This window comes from Myotis nattereri (assembly GCF_964212035.1).
Source record: "Myotis nattereri genome assembly, chromosome: 2".
NCBI classification, from domain to species: Eukaryota; Metazoa; Chordata; class Mammalia; order Chiroptera; family Vespertilionidae; genus Myotis; species Myotis nattereri.
The window spans coordinates 186,702,216-186,725,007 of record NC_138076.1 but is presented as its reverse complement, the minus strand read 5'-3'; the positions used below and the strand labels follow the sequence as shown (position 1 = coordinate 186,725,007).

At 38.4% G+C, this 22,792-nt stretch overlaps 1 protein-coding gene across 1 annotated transcript in view; it reads left to right on the top strand.

Moving 5' to 3' along the window:
- PIK3C2G (phosphatidylinositol-4-phosphate 3-kinase catalytic subunit type 2 gamma) overlaps positions 1–22,792 on the top strand; it is a 283,175-nt gene that overhangs the window by 79,129 nt on the left and 181,254 nt on the right. The window contains exons 12-14 of the mRNA XM_081084139.1: positions 820–942; positions 17,037–17,168; positions 22,427–22,541. Coding sequence (XP_080940265.1) covers positions 820–942; positions 17,037–17,168; positions 22,427–22,541 — 370 coding nt within the window. The remainder of the gene's footprint in view (positions 1–819; positions 943–17,036; positions 17,169–22,426; positions 22,542–22,792) is intronic.

Below are 22,792 nucleotides of genomic sequence, written 5' to 3'. Positions count from 1 at the left end.
TTCTATCATGTAGCATTTTCTTGAATAACATAGAGTAATATTTTTTAAAAAGTCCTTATGTTAAATCTATATGATCATGCTGATTAAATCAATTAAAGTTGTTAAGAAAAGAGTTTTGCCAGATAAAATATTCTTGATTGACATTTTTTCTTTGAGAGCTTGGAATATATCATCCCACTCCCTTTTGACCTGCAAGGTTTCTGCAGAGAAGTCTGCTGATAAGCTTATGAGATCTCTCTTTTCCATTGGCCGGTCGCTTTCCTCTTGCTTGACCAACTGGTTATTCACAGGTGTTTGTTCTCAGAGGCCCCAAACTGGCACCCACTCCTATTCAGCACTCAAATAGTAACCAGTCACTTGGGTAGATTCCTAAAATGTCTGAGTGCTGATATATGTTGCAGTCTTCTCTTTCCCACCCCAAAGGAAGGCCGGCAGGTGGGAGCTTCCTTCTCATTTGCTTGGATGAGGGGCTCTGGAAAATAAATACCATGGATTTTCTTACTGATTTCTATGTGGTTTTGAACTTGCCTGTGGTGCAGGAGCCTCTTAACTTTTTTTCTGGATTGTTCACAAAGGGAATAGATCCATGTATTACTATTGAATCGGTGTTTCCATGCGGGAAGGTGGAGCTGGGCTTCCTATTCTGCCATCTTGCTGACATCACCCAACATAAATTCTTAAAGTCGTTTTTAAATCAAACTTTATATAAGCAAACAGCACTTTATCATTTGAAGTTTAACTATTATAATAATTGACACATATAGAAAATTTGTTTCTGGATAATATTCAGCTTATTGTATCAATGTTGTTTCTTTTTAGCTATAAAGCATTTTCTTTTTCCTGTTGGCTTACTTATGCTGGAAAGAAGCTGTTCCAAGTGAGAAACTACAAAAATATTCCAGTCAAAAAATTGTTCTTTTTCTTGGTCAACTGGAATGAAACGTAAGTTTAATCTTTTCTCTGGCAGGATTATTTTTCTAATAAAGATCAGAGGTTTGTTTGTTTAAGTGAAGCATGTGATTTAAAAAAAATGTTGCCAGTTGATTTAATTTGGTGATGTGATAAATATACTAGGGCTAATAGATAACTGATTATTCAACTCAACGGATTAAAAGTCCATTTAAAAACCTAGACAAGTGTCCAATCCACATTATCTAACTGATCAAAGAAGGAAATTGAAAAAGGGAGAATTATTAATCATTCACAGACTGTGGATAAAAGAAATACCTTCTATGAGGAGATGGAGGGAGGTAGATTCCAGATATAATAAGAAGGAAGAAATTACCAAATAACAGATGTAATCTCCATTTCCCCACAAAGCCAATTGGTACAAATTTGTTTAAACAATCAAGTATTTTGACAGTAGTTATCTGTGCATTGTGTAGACTGCCATCTAACTTGGGGTGGCTGGCTCCTACTTCCCTATTTTATAGAACTTGATTATATCAATAAGGAAAAGTACCTTCTTGACGTTATCCTGGCCTGCCTCCTCTCCTCTGTTTCCCTCAGCTCAAGCCCTCATTTTAATTAGAATCTCAGGCGACTCATAAACTGCCATCTATGACTCTTTTCATGGTTACTGGTTCTTTTTCCTGCTGTTCCTATTATACTAATCCTTTATCTTTCAGTCATTTTCCAGGTACCCATTGCTCATTGAGAGTCAGTTTTCTTCCCATCTCAAGTAGAAAAAAAATGCCTCAGTTCACTCTCCATCCAACCTTTCCGAAGGTCTGGCTTTCTTGGGAGATCATTTGATTCCCAAAACTGTACTTTCCTAATGATAATTGACACAATTTCTATTGACACAAGTCCTATGATGCCATTAGATGACACCATTTATCTCACTCTTAGTGTTATCTCAACCAATGGAGACATGTCCTGAGACATAGCATGTGATCTTCAATTCCTACACACTCCATGGTTGTTCAATCCCAAAGCAAATCTTCCTTATTCTAGGACTGTGATACCCTTGTCTCGCCTGCTTTGGTTAAGTTCTTAATTACTTGGATCAAATACCTGACCTTCAATTATAAAATCCTATTCCATTGCATAGTCACTTCTGCTTGTAACATTCTTTAGTAATTTCCAGTTCCCATAAGGTAAAGTACAAGTCATTTAGCCTAGCACACCAGGCCCTCTGTGGTTTTGCCCTGCCTATCTCTGAATCTTTATCTCTGGAGTTAGCTCTACTCTTGCCCCTATAACCCAGCCACTCTCTGTATTTGATCTACTTACCCTAAATATGAACTGAGGAATTTCACCTCTGCTAAGGGTCCTTCATTTGCCCCCACTGTCCTTGAGAACACCTAATTGTCTTTCAAGACACTTTTCTACCTTCTCTATAAACCCTTTCCTGTATTATTCAAAAAAGTGGCCACCTTTTTTATTTGTCAATTAGTCAAACCTCAAACTACTCCTTTATGGTCCTCTACTAACTGTATTTGTCTATATAGCTGTTTGTTTCTGCTAAATAATAAAAAGACCTTTTTTACTTTTGTTTTTTCAATTTTATTTTAAAATTTGTTATTGTATCTTTAACAGCACCAGACAGAATAAGAGGCCAGTAAGTGTTGCTGGGCAAATGAATGAATTTTGTGTAATAAGTGACTCCTCAAAAATGTTATCAAGTTCAATTACCAAAATTAGTCTTCTTAACTAATCAAAACTTATTAACTGGTTATTTCAAAAATCAGATTCATTTTCATATGATAGCTATGTTCCATCATTTAAGTTATTTAAGAGAATAATCTAATTCTAAAGTCAATTTCAAAGAAAAAATCAAAATAAATTAAAGATAATTAGTGTTGGAATAAGTACTTTGATATATTTTTCTTCTCTTCCTTCAAGACCACACAAGTGTTCTATTTTCTGGGAGAATTTATTTGATTTCCCTAGTAGTTACTTCAACCCAAAATTATTTTTATATAATTTTCATAAAAAATATTTATTTACCATTTTCTAGTGCCTGTAGCATTCTTTATATATTGTATTAAAGTGTGCCATTATACTATAATCAATTGTATATTTCATTATTGTACTGTAAATATACAGACAGAAACTATATTGTTTAATAATATGTGACATAGATTTTTGACCACCTATTATATTTTAATAATCTTAGTATAACCCCCAAATATATCATCTTATCTCAACTTAACAACAAAAATATATAGCAGGTATTGTCATCTCCATTTTACAGATCAGCATATTGATGTTTACGAAGATTAATTAACTTGCCCCCAAATCCACAATCAATAAATGGCATAACAACCCACTCTGTCTCCAAAGCTAATGTTTACTGTGATTTCCAAACTGTTTCTTACAATATATAAAATCTTAGGCAGAGTATTTATATTCTAAAATAGTTATCATATCTTAAGTCAAAAACAAACCTGGCAGCTTGACCCAGTGATTGAGCATAGACCTATAAATCGGGAAGTCATGGTTCAATTCCAGGTCAGGGCATATGCCCAGGTTGTGGGCTCTTTCTCCAGTGTGAGGCATGCAGGAGGTGACAGATCAATGATTCTCTCTTATCATTGATGTTAATATATATATATATATATATATATATATATATATATATATATATCCCTTCCTCTCTGAAATAAATAAAAACATATTTTAAAAAAACTCTACTCCAGAAATTTCCAACCTTTTTCATCTCATGGCACCCGGCACATGTAAGCTAAAATTCTGTGGTACACCAAAAATACATTACAATTTTTGACAATTTGACCATGTGTGTGTGTGTGTGTGTGTGTGTATATATATATATATATATATAATTTTGATTGATTCACAAAAAACAATAATAATGGTGATTCCCTACCCTTTTTGCTCCAAAATGACTTTTTAAAAAATCAGGTGCCTATATGTGTATATAAGGATTTCTGGTACAAAGAATTAAACAATTAGATGCAACCTTATTATGCCACATAACCAATAAGATGCAACTCTATTATATGACCTATATATGTATGCTTCAAGATAGGACATTCACACTATACAACTATTGTTATGTTGGTTGTTGTCATTTTTTTTTTTTTTGACTATCTAAAGGAAAAGAGATCAGTGCCCCAGACTAAAGAGTCAGGCATTGCATGTTTTAAAAATTCTTATGGTACACTGATTGAAAATTGCTGCTCTACTTCATTCTCCCTCCAAAAGCCACCATCCCATTCTTTTTCTCTGCTTTGTATTAAAACCCTTCCAAAGAGTTGTCTATATTCACTTTATTCAATTTTTTTCTCTGCTTTAAAACATATTCCAATCAGGCTTTCATCACCTTTGCTCATCTGAAATTGCCCATTAGAGTCACCAGTGATCTGCATAGTTAAATCTAATGTTTGTTTCTCAGTCTTCATCTTACACCATCTATTAGGAATAGTAGCCACTGTTGATCTCACACTCCATATTTAAATATGCTCTACACCTGTCTCCTGCATTCTTTTAGCTTTCTTCCTTCCTCATTAGATATACATTCTCCATCTTCTTTCCTTCTCCCAGACACTGTGCTAATGTCTTAGCCCTTAAGCCTCTTCCCTGTTGTTACTATTCTCAGTCCTTTAATTGGCTCTTACTGTCGCATGGCTTTAAATGCCATCTATATACCAACAACTTCCAAATTTATCTCACTAACCCAGGCATCAGTCACAAACTCCACATTTACACATGCAACATGTATAAGACTGAACTCTCAGTCTTACATTTCAAATTTTGTCCACCCACAGATGGCCACTGTGGGTGATCATTTTCAGTTCCAGTTGTTCAGGTCAAATCCTTAACCTCAATCTCCTACTCTCAGACACTGTGCCCAGGAAATCCAATTGGCTCACTTCTCAAAACGTTTCTAGGAAATTACTTCTCATCATTTTCCTTGGTCTAGACCACCGTCATCTCTCCCCTCTGTTACCACAGTAGCCTAATGATGGTCTCCCTGCTTCCCTTGTACCTTTATCATCCTTTCCACATAGCAGCTAAAGTGACCTTTTATAAAATTTAAGTCAGGCCATGTTTAAAAATCCCGAATTGACTTCCTGTTTCATTCAGACAGAAGTCAAAGTCCTTACAATGCTCTATTGTTATATATCAGTACTAAAGGAGAGTTCTAAAATATGTGACTTTTTAAATCTCCCATTTCACTATTAAAAACTTACTGGAATTGTCGGAAAAGTAGCTCTCATAGAAGAAAAATTGTTTATGGAAAATTTAATGTTCACTCATTTTTCTGTAGTAAAGAAAATATATGATTAAAACTCAAGGTCGGTGCCAGCAGCTTGGATAAAAGGAAGCAATCTGACTTCACTTATCGAATTGCCTCTTAAAGTATTTTTCTTCCTTTTTTTGTCTAAAAGTTCATTCCTTTGATTTTTCAATAGCCATGTAGAAGTTGCAAGAAAAGATGTCCCAGTGAATGTGAGATTATTCTGGCTTTAAAAATTCATACGTATTCAAGAAATAAATAACTATTTAGAAAGCATGTATTCTTGCCCCAGAAGAATTTATTTTCATTAATAAAAAATGACAGAATGGAGATTGGCAGTAACTATCCACTGTAACCTATCGAATTTTTGTCATTTTTAATATAAAAAGCTCATTAAAATGTGAAGTTATACATGAAGAAGCCAGACTCAATAGGAAAAAAAGAATATTCTAGATTATCTGTAGAATAAAGTCAATTTATAGCTTCCATTCTTGCACAGAAATATGAAACCTGAATAGAAAGCCAATTACAGGTAAAAGAGAGAACATTCAGGAAATTGCTGTGCATTCCACAGCGTCATTGACATCCTGTATTGATTTTCAGAGCTTCTCTTAAGCTGAGAAGTATGCGGATATTATCTTAAATAAATATTGACTATTAAAGAATATGAAAGAAAATACTTTCAGTTTTAGCGATCTAAACATGTAACTGTAATTTTTAGTAATGTAAATTTTACTAATATTGAATAATAAAATTTATTTACTCTACTGATTGAATAATTAATATAATGCTGATATACAACCTACCATTTTCCACATATAGTGTTTTGCAATTTTCATTCTATATCATGGATAAGGAAAAGCAAGGCTTAGAAAGGTTAAATTCATTGCTCAAGAAAGAATATCTTATTGGTTATAGAACCACCATTTAAATGCAGTTATATCCAGATCCAAATCTCTGACTCATCCTCTCCGCACACAGTTTACATATTGACATCTCAGATTTATTCTTAATTTAATGACATCATGTCCTAAATTACATATTTCATTTAAAGGCATCCACTGGAATATAATCTAGAATTCATCTTTAATTCTTCATTGTCCTGTTCCATTAATATTCTGTCAGTCAAATATTAATTATCCATTTTACCTCTAAAATAGTTATTTCTCTCTTTTCTCTTCTTTGCTGGTATATTACCACCCTAGATCTGGACCTTTTCATTTCTGGGAATAGCATCTTAGAGAAAGGGATGTGTACTTCCTCATCATCAGTCATGGTCACTGGGCTAAATTAATTTCTCCTTATTCCTGAGGTTGGATGCTGCCAACCACTCACAAAAGGGGGTTACCAATGTCTTATCTGACACTTTGATTAAGGACTGCTCCCTAGTATCCTGATTAGACAGCCAATTCTTTGTGCAAGAAGATGCTTAATAATACCTAAGGCCTCAGCTGGGCCAACCTCAATCAGCAATTTCCAATTGGATAATAGGCTTTGGTCATTATCAATCTATAATAATAAAAGCATAATATGTTAATTAGACTGGACAGCCGAATGACCTTCCGGACATCCTTCCAGATGAAGCCACCACGGCGTGGACTGAGGCAGACGCAGTTAGGGGTGATCAGGCAGGCAGGTGAGTAGTTAGGGGCAATCAGTCAGGAAGGCAGAGTGGTTAGGGGCAATCAGGCAGTTAGGCAGGCAAGTGATTAGGGGTGATCAGGCCGACAGGCAGAGGGGTTAGGGGCGATTAGGCATGCAGGCAGAGTGGTTAGGGGTGATCAGGCAGGCAGGCAAGTGGTTAGGTTCCAGCAGTCCCGGATTGAGAGAGTGCAGGTCAAGCTGAGGAAACCCCCCTCCTCCCGTGCATGAATTTTATGCACCAGGCCTCTAGTACTCTAATAATTACCCATTGCTTAAACAAGTTGACATCAAAGATCAATTGGGAAGTACAAGGAAAGTGGATTTTGTTCATATTCCTCATACCTAATGCCATCAGACATCACTCAATCTAAGCTGCCTCATTTGCTCTCCCAGTCACTTTTCTCTTCTTTCCACCCCTTGGAAATCCATGAGTCTCCCCCTATCTATCTATCTCTGTTCCAAATTTCCTATTTGTCTCTAGCCTTTTCATTTTCTAGTAAACATATTCTCCCACCTCAGTCTTTTGAAAAATATAACTTTCATCTCTTTGTCTCACAAATAGATCTCCTCTAAAGACCATACTTATCTTGAAGCTCTTATCATAGAACCTGGTCATTTCTTCTTTTTCCCTCATATGTTCAATTCTTTTTTTTAAAAATTCTTCATTGTTTAAAGTATTACATATAGCATTACATATGTCTCCTTTTTCCCCCATTGACCTCTCCCCAGTGACCCCCACTACCCATCACATGCCCTCACCCCCCTACTATATGTGTCCATTGTCTATTTTTATATACATGCATATAAGCCCTTCAGTTTATCTCTTACCCCCCCCACCCCCACCCTACCCTGCATTCCGTCTGAAGGTCTGTTTGATGCTTCTCTGTCTCTAGATATATTTTTGTTCATCAGCTTATGTTGTCCATTATATTCCACAAATAAGTGAGATTATATGATATTTATCTTTCTTCAACTGGCTTAGCATAATGCTCTCCATGTCCATCCATGCTGTTGAGAATGGAAAGAGTTCTTTCTTTTTTGCAGCAGTGTAGTATTTCATTGTGTAGATGTGCCACATGTTTTTAATCCATTCATCTGCTGATGGGCACGTAGGCTGTTTCCAAATCTTAACTATTGTAAATTGTACTGCTATGAACATAGGGGTACATATATCCTTTCTGATTGGTATTACTGATTTCTTGGGATATATCCTAGAAGTGAGATTACTGAGTCAAATGGGGGTTCCATTTTTAATTTTTTGAGGAAACGCCACACTGTTTTCCAAAATGGCTGCACCAGTCTGCATTCCCACCAGCAGTGCACGAGGATTCCTTTTTCTCCACATCCTCACCAGCACTTGTAATTTGTTGATTTGTTGATGATAACCATTCTGACAGGTGTGAGATGGTATCTCATTGTGGTTTTGATTTGCATTTCTCAGATGATTAGTGACTTTGAGCATATGTTTCTTGGCCTTCTGTATATCCAGTGGAAGAGTGTTTATTTAAGTCTTTTGCCCATTTTTTTTATTGGATTGTTTAACTTCCTTTTGTTAAGATGTATGAGTTCCCTATAAATTTTAGAGGTTAGGCCCTTATCAGAGATAACATTGGCAAATATGTTCTCCCATGCAGTTGTTTTGTTGATGGTTTCTTTTGTTGTGCAGAAGCTTTTTATCTTTATGTAGTCCCATTTGTTTATTTTCTCCTGAGTTTCCATTGCCCTAGAAGCTGTAACAGTAAAGACATTGCTACGACATATGTCTGCTATTTTGTTGTCTATAGATTCTTCTAAGATTTTTATTGTTTCCCATATTACATTTAAGTCCTTTATCCATTTTGAGTTTATTTTTGTGTATGGTGTAAGTTGGTGTTCTAGTTTCATTATTTTGCATGTATCTGTCCAATTATCCCAACACCATTTATTGAAGAGACTGTCTTGACTCCACTGCATGCCCTTGCCTCCTTTGTCAAATATTAATTGAGCATAATGGCTTGGGTTGATTTCTGGATTCTCTGTTCTGTTTTATTGGTCTGTATGTCTGGTCTTGTGCCAGTACCAGGCAGTTTTGAGAACAGTGGCTTTGTAATATAGCTTGTTATCTGGTATTGTGATCCCTCCGACTTTGTTCTTTTTTCTTAAGAATGCTGCAGCTATTTGGGGTCTTTTTTTATTCTGCCAGGGTTCATGTCCCAGCATCAAGAAAGGTTCAAGGAATCTGGAAAAGGGGCTGATGCGTAGATTAAAAAGACTAATGAAGAATCCGGAGACAAGATATAATTTTGAAAGGCATTGGGGGACAGAGGACTTTCAGCTAAAGGAACTGAAGAGTCCCTCCTTCTCTAGGACCCTTGCTTTTATTAACACAATTTGTTCTAAGGCAGGGTGGAGATAATACAATTCAAAGGGTAAGGTTTCAAAGGGTACAGAAGCATTGTCAGTTTGGGGAATAACCTATGGCTGTTCAGGTGTTTGGCCAGTAGGAGGCAATAACATGTAGATTAAGATGCCCTTTAACTGTCTGGCAGCCACAATCAGTTTACTATTTAGGTTTGGTGAAATGCCTTTAGCCATTCCCAACAGGTGACTACATGTGTGACTCAACCCTGTTGAGTCCTCAAGTCTCATCAACCTTTTGATGAAACTCTCTAAATTATGACATGCTGGAATTGGTCTACAGCATTATTCCATATGAATTTTTGGAGAGTTTGTTCTAGGTTTGTAAAATATGCTGTTAGTATTTTAATGGAGATTGCATTAAATCTACAGATTGCTTTGGGTAGTATGGACATTTTGTTGATGTTGATTCTACCAATCCATGAACATGCTATATACTTCCATTTGTTTATATCTTCCTCTATCTCTTTTTTCAATGTCCTGTAGTTTTTTGAGTACAGGTCTTTTATGTCCTTAGTTAAGTTTTTCCCTAGGTATCTTAATTGTTTTGGTGCAATGGTATAAGGGATTGTTTTGTTTGTTTGTTTGTTTCTCTTTCAGTGAGTACATTATTGGTGTATAAAAAAGCCATAGATTTCTAGGTGTTAATTTAGTATCCTGCTACATTGCCAAATTCATTTATTAAGTCTAGTAGTTTTTTGATGGAGTCTTAGGGTTTTCGATGTACAATATCATGTCATCTGTGAATAATGACAGTTTTACTTCTTCTTTTCCAAATGCATCTTTGGATGCCTTTTATTTCTTCTTGTCTAATTGCTATGGCTAGCACTTCCAGTACTATGTCAAACAGGAGTGGTGAGAGGGGCATCCCTGTCTTATTCCTGTTCTTAGGTGAAATGGGTTAGTTTTTGCCCATTGAGTATGATGTTGGCTATAGGCTTGTCATATAAAGCTTTTATTATGTTGAGGTATGATCCTTTTATTCCCACTTTGCTGAGCATTTTTATCAAGAAAGGGTGTTAAATTTTGTCAAATACCATATCGCATTAATTGACATGACTATATGATTTCTATCTCTCAATTTGTTGATGTGATGTATCATGTTTATTAATTTGTGGATATTGTACCATCCTTGCATCCCTGGAATAAATCCCACTTGGTCATGGTGTATGATCTTACGAGTGTAATGCTGAATCTGATTTGCTAGGATTTTGTTGAAGATTTTAGCATCTATGTTCATTAGAGATATTGGCCTGTAATTCTCTTTGTTTGTAGTGTCTTTATCTGGTTTTGGGATTAGGGTAATGCTGGCTTCATTGAAAGAGCTTAGAAATGTTCCTTCCTCTTGAATTTTTTGGAATAGTCTGAGGATAGGTTTTAGTTCTTCTTTGAATGCTTGGTAAAACTCCCCTGTGAAGCCATCTGGTTCCAGGCTTTTGTTTGCTGGAAGTTTTTTGATTACTGCTTCAATTTCCTTCATAGTTATTGGCCTATTCAGATTTTTTTATTCTTCCTGATTGAGTTCTGCAAGGTGGTATTTTTCTAGAAATATGTTCATTTCTTCTAGGTTGTCCAGTTTGTTAGAGTTGTTCATAGTATTTTTTTTACAATCCTTTGTATTTCTTTAGGGTATGTTCTTATTTCGCCTCTTTCATTTCTGACTTTGTTTATTTGGGTCCTCTCTCTTTGCTTCTTGGTGAGCTTGGCTAGAGGTTCATCAATCTTGTTTATCCTTTCAAAGAACCAGCTCTTGGTTTCATTGATCTTTTATATTGTTTTTTGGTCTCTATGTCATTTCTGCTCTGATCTTTATTATTTCCTTCCTTCTACTCTCCCTGGGCTTTTCTTGTTGCTCTTTTTCTAATTCTTTAAGTTGTAGTGTTAGATAATTTATTACCAGTTTTTCTTGTTTTTTTTTTTAAGGTAGGCCTATAATATTATGAACATCCCTCTCAGGACTGCTTTCACTATGTCCCATAGATTTTGGGGATTGTTTTGTTTTCATTGTCATTTGTTTGATCTCTTTGGTAACCCAATAATTGTCTAACAACATTTATTTAGACTCCAAGTGTTTGAAATTTTTATTTTTATTGTAGTTGATTTCTAATATTATGCCATTGTGATCTAAGAAGATGCTTGATATGATTTCAATCTTCTTGAATTTGAAGACACTTTGTGCCCCAATATGTGGTCTATCTTTGAAAATGTCACATGTGTACTTGAGAAGAATGTATATTCTATAACTTAGGGGTGAAATGTTCTGAAGATGTTAATTAAGTCCATCTGATCTAGTGAATCATTTAGTATTGCTGGGGTTTTTTGCTGATTTTTTGTCTAGAGTATTTATCCAGTAATGTAAATAGGGCATTAAAGTCCCCTATCATGATTGTATTGCTGTCAATCTCTCCCTTGATATTTTCTAGAATTTTTCTAGGTATTTGGGTTGTCCTGCATTGTGTGTATGTGTTTACCAGAGTTATATCCTCTTGTTGTATCAATTCCTTTAGTATTATAAAGTGGCTTTCCTTGTCTCTTGTTATAGCCTTCACTTTGAGGTCTACTTTGTCAGATATAAGTATTGCTACCCCAGATTTTCTTTTATTTCCATTGCCTGGAAAATATTTTTCTATCCCTTCACTTTCAGTCCATGTGAGTCCTTTGTTCTGAGGTGGGCCTCTTGTAGACAGCATATTTATGGGTCATGTTTTCTTATCCATTCAGCCACTCTAAGTCTTTTGATTGGAGCATTTTGTCCACTTACGTTTAAGATTATTGATAGATATTTGTTTGAGCCATTTGTATTCTTTATGCTTGTGTTCTTTCTTCCCTCTCTATTTCTTCTTTTTACAACAGTCCAACAGTCCCTTTAGCATTTCTTGCATTGCTGGCTTGGTAGTGATAAACTCCCTTACCCTTTTTTTGTCTGCAAAGCTCCTTAATTCCCCTTTAATTTTAATTGATAGCCTTGCTGGATAGAGTATTATTGGATTCAGTCCCTTGGTTTGTATGACTTTGTATACTTCATTCCATTCCCTTCTGGTCTGATGCTTTTTCTGTTGAGAAATCATTTGATAATCTAATGGAACATCCTTTGTAGGTAATTCTCTGTCTCTCTCTTGCAGCCTTTAAGATTCTCTCTTTGCCATTAACCTTTGTCATTGTAATTATGATGTATCTTGGTGTGGGTCTTTTGGGTTCATATTGTCTTGGACTCTCTGTGCTTGTGTGACTTTTTGCTTCCCAAAATCAGGGAAGTTTTCTGTCATTATTTCTTCAAATAGGTTTTCTAATCCTTGTTACTCTTCTTGTCCTTCTGGCACTCCTATTATACATACGTCACTTTGTTTTATGTTGTCCCAAAGCTTCTTTAGGCTCTCCTCTTTAGTTTTAATTTTTTTTCTCCAATTGCTGTTCAGACTGGGTGTGTTTCCCTGCCCTGTCTTCTAACTCACTAATTCAGTCCACCGCTTCTTCTAGTCTACTGTTGAAACCTTCCATTGTGATTTTTATTGTAAGTATATCATTTTTTATTTCCTCTTGATTCTTACATAAGTTGCTGATACTCTCATCCATCTGGTTTATGAACTGTATGACCCTTACTCTTAATTCTTTTTCTGACATACTTCAGGCCTCTATTTCATTTAGTTCCTTTTCTGGTGCTTCCTCTTTTTCTTTCCTTTGGGGGTTGTTTCTTTGTCTCCCCATTTTTGCTGTCACTGAAGAGTCCAGGTGCTGGGATGTGCTAGACCCATAGCCAATGTGGTGGGTCAGTGGGAGGGTAGCACACCCTGAGAGTCATCAGGGAGCCCAAATTCCAGGACACATGAGGCCTGTGCCCCAGCAGTGGGCCACCGGGAGGGTTGCACACTCTAGGATTCCCAGGAGCTTGAGGCTGAGGAGTCTGGAGTCCTTTGTCTGTGGGTCTTCAGCTGAGGTAGCAGGTTTTTGGCCAGCATGGCTGTAGGGTCCTGGGTGGTGTCTGAGGCCAGTCTGGATGGTGATGAGGCTGGGCTCCAAGTCACAGCAGCTCTTCCCTTCAAAATGGTGTGTTTTCTGTGACAGTGCCAGCCACCTGGAAGTGCTTGCAGCTGTAGCAGAGGCTCCCCATCTAAAAGAGCCCGGTCTGCCAGCCCCCAAAAGTCCTGCAGCATCAAACTGTCCCTCACTCACACACACATACACACATACCACACACATCCCCATGCTCCCTTTCACTCCCTCACTCACTCACACTCTCTCTCCACTGCCATCCTGCTGGCCACCATCTTGACTCTCTGGTCATCTTACCTAATAAAGAGGGAATATGCAAATTGACCATCACACCAGGAACGGTCAAGATGGCTGCACCCACAGCGGAGGCCGAGTTCCCTTAATAGGCCTTAATGAGCAATCAGCAGGGACCTGAGGCTGCATCCCCCACCCGGCGGGGCTGGACAGGGGACCTCAGGCTGTGCCCCTGCCCCCCCATCCCAACGCCAAGCTGGAGGATCTCAGGCCACGTCCCCTCCCTGGCACCAGGCTGGGGGACCTCAGGCCATGACCCATGCCCTGGCTCTGGGCCAGGGGACCTGAGGCCACACCCCATGCCCCTTCACCGGGCCAGGGGACCTGAGGCCACACCCCCTGGCCTGGGCCAGTGGACCTCAAAGCATGCCCCCCCCCCATCCCAGGGGACCTCAGGCCATGCCCCCTGTCCCAGCACCAGGTCAGGGGACCTGAGGGTGTGCTGGGGGACCTGAGGCTGTGCCCCCCACCCAGCAGCAGGCTGGGGGACCTGAGGCTGAACCCCCAGCCTGGCGGGGCTTGACGGGGGACCTGAGGCTGCTCCCTCCACCCTGCAGGGCTTGATGGGGGCCCTGAGCCTGCACCCTCCCCCCACCTGGTGGGGCTTACCAGGGGGCCTGAGGCTGCACCCCTGCCACCCGGTGCCAGGCCAGGGGACCTGAGGCTGTGCCCCCCCCCCCAACTAGCAGGGCTTGACAAGGGTGAAACCGGCCATGTCTGGATCTTGCCCATTGGGGGTGGGGCCGGCTGGGTCTGGGTCTCACACAAATTTGAGGCACCACAGGTATACGGGGACTTGACTCTGGGTCCCACAGTGTGCCCTAGACTCTGACAGGATGAAGATTTTCATATACATTTTACTAATATTCTTTCATCTCTGACATTCTATTATAGAGAAAGGGGAAATAACAATATTAAAATATCTCCTTTAATAAATCCCCCTTTAATGTTCACAAATTTTGTGCACTGGGCCACTAGTCCTATCTAATAATAGACAAACATGGTAATTAACCATACCTCCACTACGCTTCCCATTGGCTAATCAGGGTGATATGCAAATTAACTGCCAACGAAGATGGCAGCCGGCAGCCAGGCAGCTGAAGCGAACATGAGGCTTGGTTGCCCCAGCGATGGAGGAAGCCAAGGTTCCCTGCTCAGCTCTGAGCCTGAAAGCAACAGCTCCAAAATGCAACTATGTTTCAATTATAGAAGCTAAACAAACCCCAGAAACCTGCTTTCAGCCAGCAGGCCTTGGAGCTGGAGCCGCAACAAAGTTTCAATTACAGAAGGTAAATAAACCCCAGAATAAAAAAGAAAAAAAAGAAAAAAGGAGAGACTGGGAGCTTCAGTTGCAGGCTTGGCCTGACTGAAAACAGCCATCAGCCCCTTATTCAGTATGGCCAGGCACCCCAGTGGGGATCCCCACCCTGAAGGGGGTGCGGGCAGCCTGAAAACAGCCCTCAGCCCCTCATCCAGGCTGGCCAGGCACCCCAGTGGGGAACCCCACCCTGAAGGGGGTGTGGGCAGCCTGAAAACAGCCATCAGACCCTCATCCAGGCTGGCCAGGCAACCCAGTGGGGACACCCACCCTGAAGAGGGTGCGGGCAGACTGAAAACAGCCCTCAGCCCCTCATCCAGGCTGGCCAGACACCCAAGCGGGACCCCCACCCTGATCCAGGACACCCTTCAGGGCAAACCAGCTGGCCCCCACCCATGCATCAGTCCTCTATCCTATATAATAAAAGGGTAATATGCAAATTGACCCTAATAGCAGAACGACTGGGAATGACTGGTCACTATGACACACACTGACCACCAGGGGGCAGACGCTCATTGCAGGAGCTGCCCCCTGGTTGTCAATGTGCTCCCACAGGGGGAGCTCTGTTCAGCCACAAGCCAGGCTGATGGCTGCCAGCACTGCGGTGGTGGTGGGAGTCTCTCCTGCCTCCTCAGCAGCGCTATGGATGTCCAACTGCAGCTTAGGTCTGCTCCCCGCTGGCAAGTGGACTTCCCCCGAGGGCTGCCAGGCTGCCAGAAGAATGTCTAATTGCCAGCTTAGGCCCAATCCCCTGGGGAGCAGGCCTCAGCCAGCAGATGGTCATCCCCCGAGGGGTCCCAGACTGTGAGAGGGCACAGGCCAGGCTGAGGAACCCCCCCCCCCCAAGTGCACAAATTTTTGTGCATCAGGCCTCTAGTCTATATATAAAAGCCTAAGCAACCATCTGACCATTCGACCATCTGACCGGTAGCTATGATTCACAATGACCACCAGGGGGAAGGCACTCTGTCCGGTAGCTATGATGTGCACTGACCACCAGGGGGCAGACGCTCAATGCAGGAGCTGCTGATGCTGCAGTGACTTGGCAGCTGTGATTCTAGGGTGATACACACAGAACCAGAGAGGAGAGAGCCCAATTCCAGGGTGCATCACCCAAGAACTGCCCTCTGGCAATCCAGGACCCCTCGGGGGATGCAGAGAGTCAGTTTTGGCCTGATCCCCGCAGGCCCAGCTGAGGAACCCCACTGGTGCATGAATCTGTGCACTGGACCTCTAGTTTCTATATAACCAGGATGACTCCAGAAAGAAAAGAAAGGTACCCTTCTCCCTGACCACGGATCACACTCTTAGCTTATTGTCTAAAGCTCTTCTTAGATACTTATGTTACCCAGGTTAATCCTCTCTAGTCTCACAGTATCACTTATAACCTTCTATACATTCCCTTATATACCTTGATGGCTTCAATACCCACATTTAAGAGGTTTTTTTATTCATTATTTTTGCCTGTATCTACAATTCATCTATGGTCTGAATTTGTAGCTATTTCACCTTGACATACCTAGAAATTGTATTCCAACAATCAACCTCCAAAATTCTAGGACCTCATAGTAACTCAGAATAGTTCATATTTAAAATTATTATTAACTTTCTATACTTTTAATCTATCATTGAAATATTTCCTTTTGCCATTAGGAAAAAACTTGAAAAAACTGGAATACACAGTTCTTAAGCATTCTGGCAACCACCTATTTACTAATTGCATAATCCATAACTTTTCCACAGCTTGATCACATCTCTTGTTCTAGCCACAGAGAGCCACTCATTACTTATCAGCTACACTTAAAATATATATATATATATATATATATATATATATATATATATATATATCCCTTTGTCCATGTACTTTTCTCTTCTTAGAATATTCTTTTCTAAATCTCCATCTGATTATGGACAATTTAGCCATTTTGATTATCCCCTCATTCTCTAAGGCAATGTGAACCATTCTTCTGTGCTTGCAAAGGATAAGTACTCAAGTTATCATAATTAAAAAAACAAAAACCTTACATGTAAAATTATAATTTTAGCAATACTCACTGAGTAAACAATCTCATTACTCTATGTATTTCTGCTATATTTTCATTTTTACAATATTAAACACAAATGTTCAAATATTTAATAAAATAACATTGTAATTGATAATCTACTTTTTAAATTTATTTTAAGGATCACTTTTCCTCTTGAAATAAAATCCCTTCCAAAGGAATCCATGCTCACTATAAAACTGTTTGGGATTAACTGTGCCACCAACAATGCAGAGATATTGGCCTGGACTTCTCTTCCATTGTTTCCAAAAGAGTAAGTATATAATGTGTGATTAACACAGCTCTCTTCCCAATAAAAAGCCTCCTTGAAACTAAATATTTTGCAGTATGTAGCATAATAAGAAAAAAAATCAAGAGAAAATTTTATCCTAAAATTGAAGTAGCTCAGCATAAATCATGATTATTGAAAGTGGGAGTGGAAAAAAGTGTAGAAATGGGTTTGAATGCAGGTTTCATGTTCAACTTGTCCACTAGATCATTCACAGTGAAAAGTTACTGGCAGGACCTGTTACAATTGCTTTTCCTTCTCTAACCAGCCAATTTCTCTGCATTTAGTACTTCGAAATTATTTGGCTAAATTCTATCATATAGAAAAAATGTAAATCAAGGAATTCTGGATGAAGTAAAATTACACAATGTAACTCACTGGTTTACTGACGTTTTATTGCCAAGAAGAAATATTTGCAACTTTATAATGATATTTTCAGAAAAGTAAGCCAACTGTGAGCTCAGATATTCTATTGGAGCTAATGGCTGTTGCAAATTACCTGATGATTTAACCATAGCTATTTAGAACTAATAATACTTTGGATATTTGATAGTTATTACATGATTCTCTATATCATTAAGGAAAAATGTTTTAAATAAATCAGCTTAGTTATTTTTTACATGGCAAGATTTGCTTTAAAATGAAATTGAAAAATTAATAATTGTTTTATTATTTTAATAGTGTTATAAAGAATTTTTCTGCCCTATTGCTTTAAAAATATTTTAAGAAAATTCTTCATTAGTTTTTAGTTCCCACGTTTAGTCAATATAAATAAGTTATTATCAGAACAATCATCATAAATCTTTAAAATTGACTTTTTTGGATTAGTTCTGACCTGGTGTGTGTGTGTGTGTGTGTGTCCTGCTCCATTATTTGTTTTGATGCTATAACCTATTTCTACTTATATGTTTCTTAAGGAAAGGGAATAGATTTATCTTTGTAACATGTATCACCTAATATAGTACCTCATGAATAGGCAATCATTAGAGATTTGTTTACTAAATTGAATTGAGAAAAAATCAATTCCTACATGAGATTTAGAATGGAAATAAAATTTCATGAAGTCTGCAAAAAACAGTTTTGTCCTAAAATAACACCTACTGCTGTTAGCAAATATTTCAAAAATCTGATTTGTGGGTTAGAGCTTTCATTACTTTCTTGCTAGAAGGAGCTATGCACATGCCCTTTCTTTTCAAGAGTGAATTTCTTTAAAGTTTCAACTGCAGTGCTTGTAAGATCTAACATGTTTGTGGAATAACATTTCCAGTTATTCACTGAAAAAAATTCAATCTATTTGATTCCCTTCAATCACCCACCACACTACTTTGCACATGATAAGCAATCAATACATGTTAAATATATAAGAATGTTTAAGATATTACTGTGTTTCAAACTAATCTTCAAGATCTTTTTCTAAATAGTCATAATAGTAAAAATACTGACTCCATATTGCTTTGTCATAAGTCACTTACCACTGGTAAACATTTTATATGTAAGTGATCATAGATGGTGGTCATCTTTAAGTAATGCCATTTGGGACTGATAGTAGGTGGTGTTTTCTTGAGGAAAAGTGATGGATTATGGATGATGAGACATCACATCAGCAAACACAACTTGAATAAGCACTTGTAACTGTATTTCCAAAAGACCATATCTTATGAAAATCAGAAAAATCTGCCTCTCTCCCTTGTTGAACAATTTAAAGAAGTCCAGATCTTCATAAGACATCAGAAATCTATTCTTGGGGCAATTCGGAGATTCCATGACTCCCACTGAGCTCATTGCTACAAGTTACAGAGATTCTAACCCAATTCATCGGATACAGATATTTCCAGATCATAGCAAATAGGCCACTTTTCACAGAATGCCTTTGCCTATAAATGTTTGGTATTGAATCTGCCATTTATTACATTTTGAATTACCCATATCTAGCTGTGTGGAATTGTAATGAGCACTTATGTCTTTATTTTTTTAAACATATACAAGACCTGAAGATATGCAGAACTAAAAGCTTCCTATCTCTGTGGTTCTAAGACGTGGGTTTCAGAATAACCAATGGTGACTAAATGCAGAAATATCAGTTATGGGTGCACCAAGAATGTCTACAAATAAATATAAACATTGACATTTTCAAGCACATAAACTCGCCTTCAAGCCTATAAAAAATATGTCACAAGTACAAAAGTTAAATTTTGCCCATAGAACAGCGGTTCTCAACCTGTGGGTCATGACCCCTTTTGGGGTCAAATGACTCTTTCACAGGGGTCACCTGAGACCATCGAAAAACACATATATAATTACATATTGTTTATGTGATTAATCATTATGCTTTAATTATGTTCAACTTGTAACAATGAAATTGGGGGTCACCACAACATGAGGAACTGTATTAAAGGGTCGTGGCATTAGGAAGGTTGAGAACCACTGCCATAGCAGCTTTGCAATCCTCCCTTTTTCAGACAGAACTTCTATTGCATCTATGCTATATTCACAATGCCTCCTCACTGCTATATGAAAGTGTTATTCACACCTCAGCAATTGTTAAGAGCTACTTTTCTACTTAAATGCAAAACAAATAGTGTAATAGTTGCTTAGCATTTCTAGATTGTGGTAAATTCTTCAGTTTAGAGATACTTATCCCTGAATGAACAGTCTACTGGGAGACCACCAACACTCTTCCCCTCTTAATCCCACTAATCATCTTCCTCCTCCTCACATTTTCTATTTCCAGAACTCTATGGAAATTTATTCTCTCCACCATGCTTACAATATCTCAAAAGATTTTTAGGTGAAGTCCATTATCAGAAAGTAAGTTAGCTACTATCAAGCACACAGAGAGCCCAACGAATGGTGCCAGGCATCCTTTCCTCCTTGAATTGCCTCAAAGTGTATCAGCCTCAGTTGGACAGGTAGAAGTCCATTCTCCCTATGCCTTTTTGCTTGATACATCTCCTCATACATATACTAAATCAAGTGTTCTGACTTTATTCTCCCCCATATCCCTCAGAATTAAGGCCGTGGTGACTACTGATCCAGACTCCATCCAAGGAGACAAATGACAGACACTGACATTTATTCTTGAGTCACCTCATCCTCTGTAGAAATCATCTTAGATCACTCTGCTTTTCAGAGTGAAACATGGCCAAGGCATATAAGTATAGCAAGGCCATAAATATAACTCATTATACATCTTAGATGCAAAGAAAAATGCCACTAATATATCACACTTTTCCTCATGACCTCCTACCTTATAATTAATGAAGAGGAAAAACCTTCCACTGATGACCAAAAATTAGTCATTTCAGTAATTTAAATAGTCCTTTTAGAAGTGCACAGTCGCTTTTGAAAAAATACTGCTTAGTCATTCCAATGTCCTCTTGACACACTGCCTCTTCCTAAGAGGATATCTGGAGACACAGGATCAGAAAAGAAACAGATTCTTTGGCCTGGTGATTTGACCTCTGATATCCAAATCAAAGGTGCTTTTGAAGCTGTGGCTACTTATTACAGCTAGGGGAACTAGTGACTGGTGCTCTCCCAGCCTGGCCAGGGCTTACTGACACTCCCTGGGTGAGGGGGGCTCTTACAGGCACCATAGACCCATCTGAGGTTACCTGTGACTCCTATTTGACCTCATCTTATCCCCACTCTTAGCACAAAGGTCCCTTGTCCCCACCGTATGACCTCCCCCTTTTGGAAAGTCCCTCCCTCAGGTATATTTAGCTTTTCCTAGAGCCCCCCACCCCCGCCTCCCACCTTCAGCATTATCCTATATTCCCTTATCCAACACTCCTCCCCATCTGCCTTCCAGAAGAGGGGGAAATTGGAACATCTGTGTCTGCCACACTCACTCTGTTCCCTCATGGTCTGCTGTTTCCCACCATCCTGAGTTGCCAGAAAGTGGGGGCCTTTTCTGTACCACATTCTCCATCGGATATACCACATCCTTCCTCCCTCATTCCTGTTAACCCTTTACTGTGGACACAAGTATTTTCTATAAATGCTGTGGAGAACATTAACATCTGACCTTCTCTTTCTTCCTTTCTCATTCTGCCTGGAGCTAATCCAAACTTTTTCCAAGCAGATGGGTACTTTGGACCATTTTGGAGAGGGTTATAACTTAAGAAAGGCAGAAGAGAAATCACATTAATATATTTTTTTATTTCTACCTCATTAAGCCAAATTTTAGCTTGCTAATACTGGCTCCCTGGTAATGTTATACAAGAAAAAAATCTTTCTCAAGATGAGGGAGGGATGAAACAAAAGGATAAAGACTCCAAGTTTGTTCTGCCAGAAGAATATTCTTGGGTTATTTAAAAATATCTGCACAATAATGTTTATAAATTATACTCCCCTAAACAGATACTTTTTAAAAAAATCTCCAGATATGGAAAATAAAGAAAGCAGGCCTCAGAAATCTAGAGGTCTAAAGAAAGCTTTATTTGCTGGCGTTTTCATCCTATTTCACATAGTGTTCATTAAATGGCAAGATGGAAGTCTATGCTGTTTTCAAAAAGACTCAGCTGATGCCTTAAAGTTATTCATAAACTTTAATTTTATTGCCTTTCAGTTTTACATTTAATCTGCTATTTTAAAATCAAAAGCTGTTCGCAGTGATCATTGTAACAGCTCACCAATAATTGAATTCATATATACAGCCAGGTATAGTTTCCTTTTTAATTCCTTTAAGGATCTCTGTGGATTTGGATGTTACTGAAGTTGTTAAAACCTTCCATGCATTCTTCCTGTTTAAAGTCTTTCCTGTATGCATTCTCATTTACTATGGTAATTTACGACGTCTTCTCAAAGATTCAGAATATGAATTTTTTTTCTTATGCATAAAGAGGTACTTCTCCTGTGAAGTCCCACTATTTTGATTCTGCAGATCATATGTTAATTTAAGTATTTTCTTTCTATAAATTTTAGAGCCATATCTTTATGGATTCCCAGGGAATTTAGTCATTCTGTGGGGCAAAAAAATGTTCTCAAGAGTTAACCATTGTGAAAACAACTTTGTCATGTGGAAAATAAATCTAGATAGCTTATAAACATAGCCGTGTGTGTGTGGGGGGGTATTAGAAATGAACTATTAATTAATATGTAGGATTATGGAATATTGTATTTCTCTTCCTGTTACTAAATGAAGCCAGCTGATTATGTTTATATTTCAAAAGAGAACATTTATAGATAATAATAGTTTCCCTCATCAAGTGGCTCCTGTCTGTATGTGTTTTCTCTTGCAGCAAAATCATTCTTGGGTCTGTGCTATTCAGCATGACATTACACAGTGAGCCTCCCATCGAAATAATAGCTCCAGGAGTGTGGGATATAAGCCAGCCATCCCCTGTGATCCTGCAGGTAAGTGCCAGACTATGAGATTAAAGTACACAAGGCAAGTATTGGTTGATCGGTAGCTTATTGTCAATTACAGAAACAATTCTCTTTTAGGATCACACAATGTTATAGTCTTCTCTTCCTCCAGCCACTGGGATTTTTAAAATCTCTACAGCTTTTATTTTGTATTTAGTATTCTCAAAGTCTTTTTCTCCCAGCTTATATAATAGCAATTTCAAGCCATTCTCCATCCAACAGGATCATGAAGGAGAGGG